The 1,240-nt window shown below is 35.1% G+C and overlaps 1 protein-coding gene across 1 annotated transcript in view; it reads left to right on the top strand.

Annotated features, from left to right (window-relative positions):
- LOC106792828 (RNA-directed DNA polymerase from mobile element jockey-like) overlaps window positions 1–1,223 on the top strand; it is a gene marked incomplete at its 3' end in the record, with an annotated part of 1,861 nt that extends 638 nt beyond the window's left edge. Inside the window, exon 3 of the mRNA XM_014759355.1 lies at window positions 34–1,223. Within this exon, the coding sequence (XP_014614841.1) occupies window positions 34–1,223 (1,190 nt within the window). The remainder of the gene's footprint in view (window positions 1–33) is intronic.
- Between the last annotated feature and the right edge of the window lie 17 nt (window positions 1,224–1,240).

Raw genomic sequence — 1,240 nt, 5'->3', positions numbered from 1 at the left:
AATAACAAATAATGGATACACAAATAAAAATAGCGGCTTGGAACAGCAACGGATTACAACAACGAATTCAAGAAACCAAAGCATTCATATACACGCATGATATAGACATTCTACTCGTATCTGAAACTCATCTCACAGACAAAAATTACATAAATATTCCACACTACACCATGTATGACACCAAACATCCTTCAGGTAAAGCGCAAGGTGGAACTGCTATAATTATTAAGAGCGAGATAAAACATCATCTACACAGTAAAACAGAAAACGATTACCTTCAAGCCACCACAATTACACTAAAAACACAAGGTAATTCAATTAAACTATCGGCTATCTACGCATCGCCAAAATTTAAAATTACAATCGACCAATGGAATAGCTTCTTTAAGGAATTAGGTAATAAATTTATAGTAGCTGGTGACTTCAACGCCAAACATCCATATTGGGGATCAAAAACCACTTCACCGAGAGATAAAATCTTAAACTCTTACATAACGAACGCAAACCTAAATATCCTCACGACAGGTGAACCAACATACTGGCCATCAGCTTCTAATAAAACCCCCGAYTTAATAGACTTCGGCATYCTRAAARGCCTAAACCTAATGCACTTCAAAACCAAATCATTATTGGATCTCAGTTCAGACCATTCTCCTATTATAATAACATATCAGAGCAAACCCTTACTATACAAAAAATCACCAACGCTATGCAATGGTAGCACAAATTGGATGATTTTTAAAGAAACATTTGAATCAAAATTAAACTGTAACATCCCGCTCAAGACCTCTTCTCAAATAGATAATGCAGTCAATAACCTTACAGATACAATTCAAGAAGCAGCGTGGGCATCTACATCCCAAAAAGTTACTTCCAGAGATTTTCCAACATATCCCAGCAATATTTTGCATAAAATAAAAATAAAAAGTCAAGTCAAAGCTAGGTGGCAGAAAAACCAAACAAAGAGCAATAAGAGACTACTAAATAAAGTAACCAAAGACGTTAAGCAGAGTTTACGGGATTATAACAACGCCGAATTTGAAAAATACCTCATTTCAATTTCACCTCACGAGGATACAAACTACTGTCTCTGGAAAACAACAAAGARGTTCAAAAGACCAATAAAATCAATMCCAGCCATAAGAAATATTGACGGCTCATGGGCGAAAAGCACAGAAAAACAAGCGGAAACATTCGCAATAAACCTTGAAAAAATATTCACAGTACATAAATTCAATAC

Source organism: Polistes canadensis, unplaced genomic scaffold (assembly GCF_001313835.1).
Source record: "Polistes canadensis isolate GaletaPanama2010 unplaced genomic scaffold, ASM131383v1 scaffold_790, whole genome shotgun sequence".
NCBI lineage: Eukaryota > Metazoa > Arthropoda > Insecta > Hymenoptera > Vespidae > Polistes > Polistes canadensis.
The sequence above is the reverse complement of the archived record's forward strand: the minus strand, read 5'-3'. Positions and strand labels throughout refer to the sequence as shown.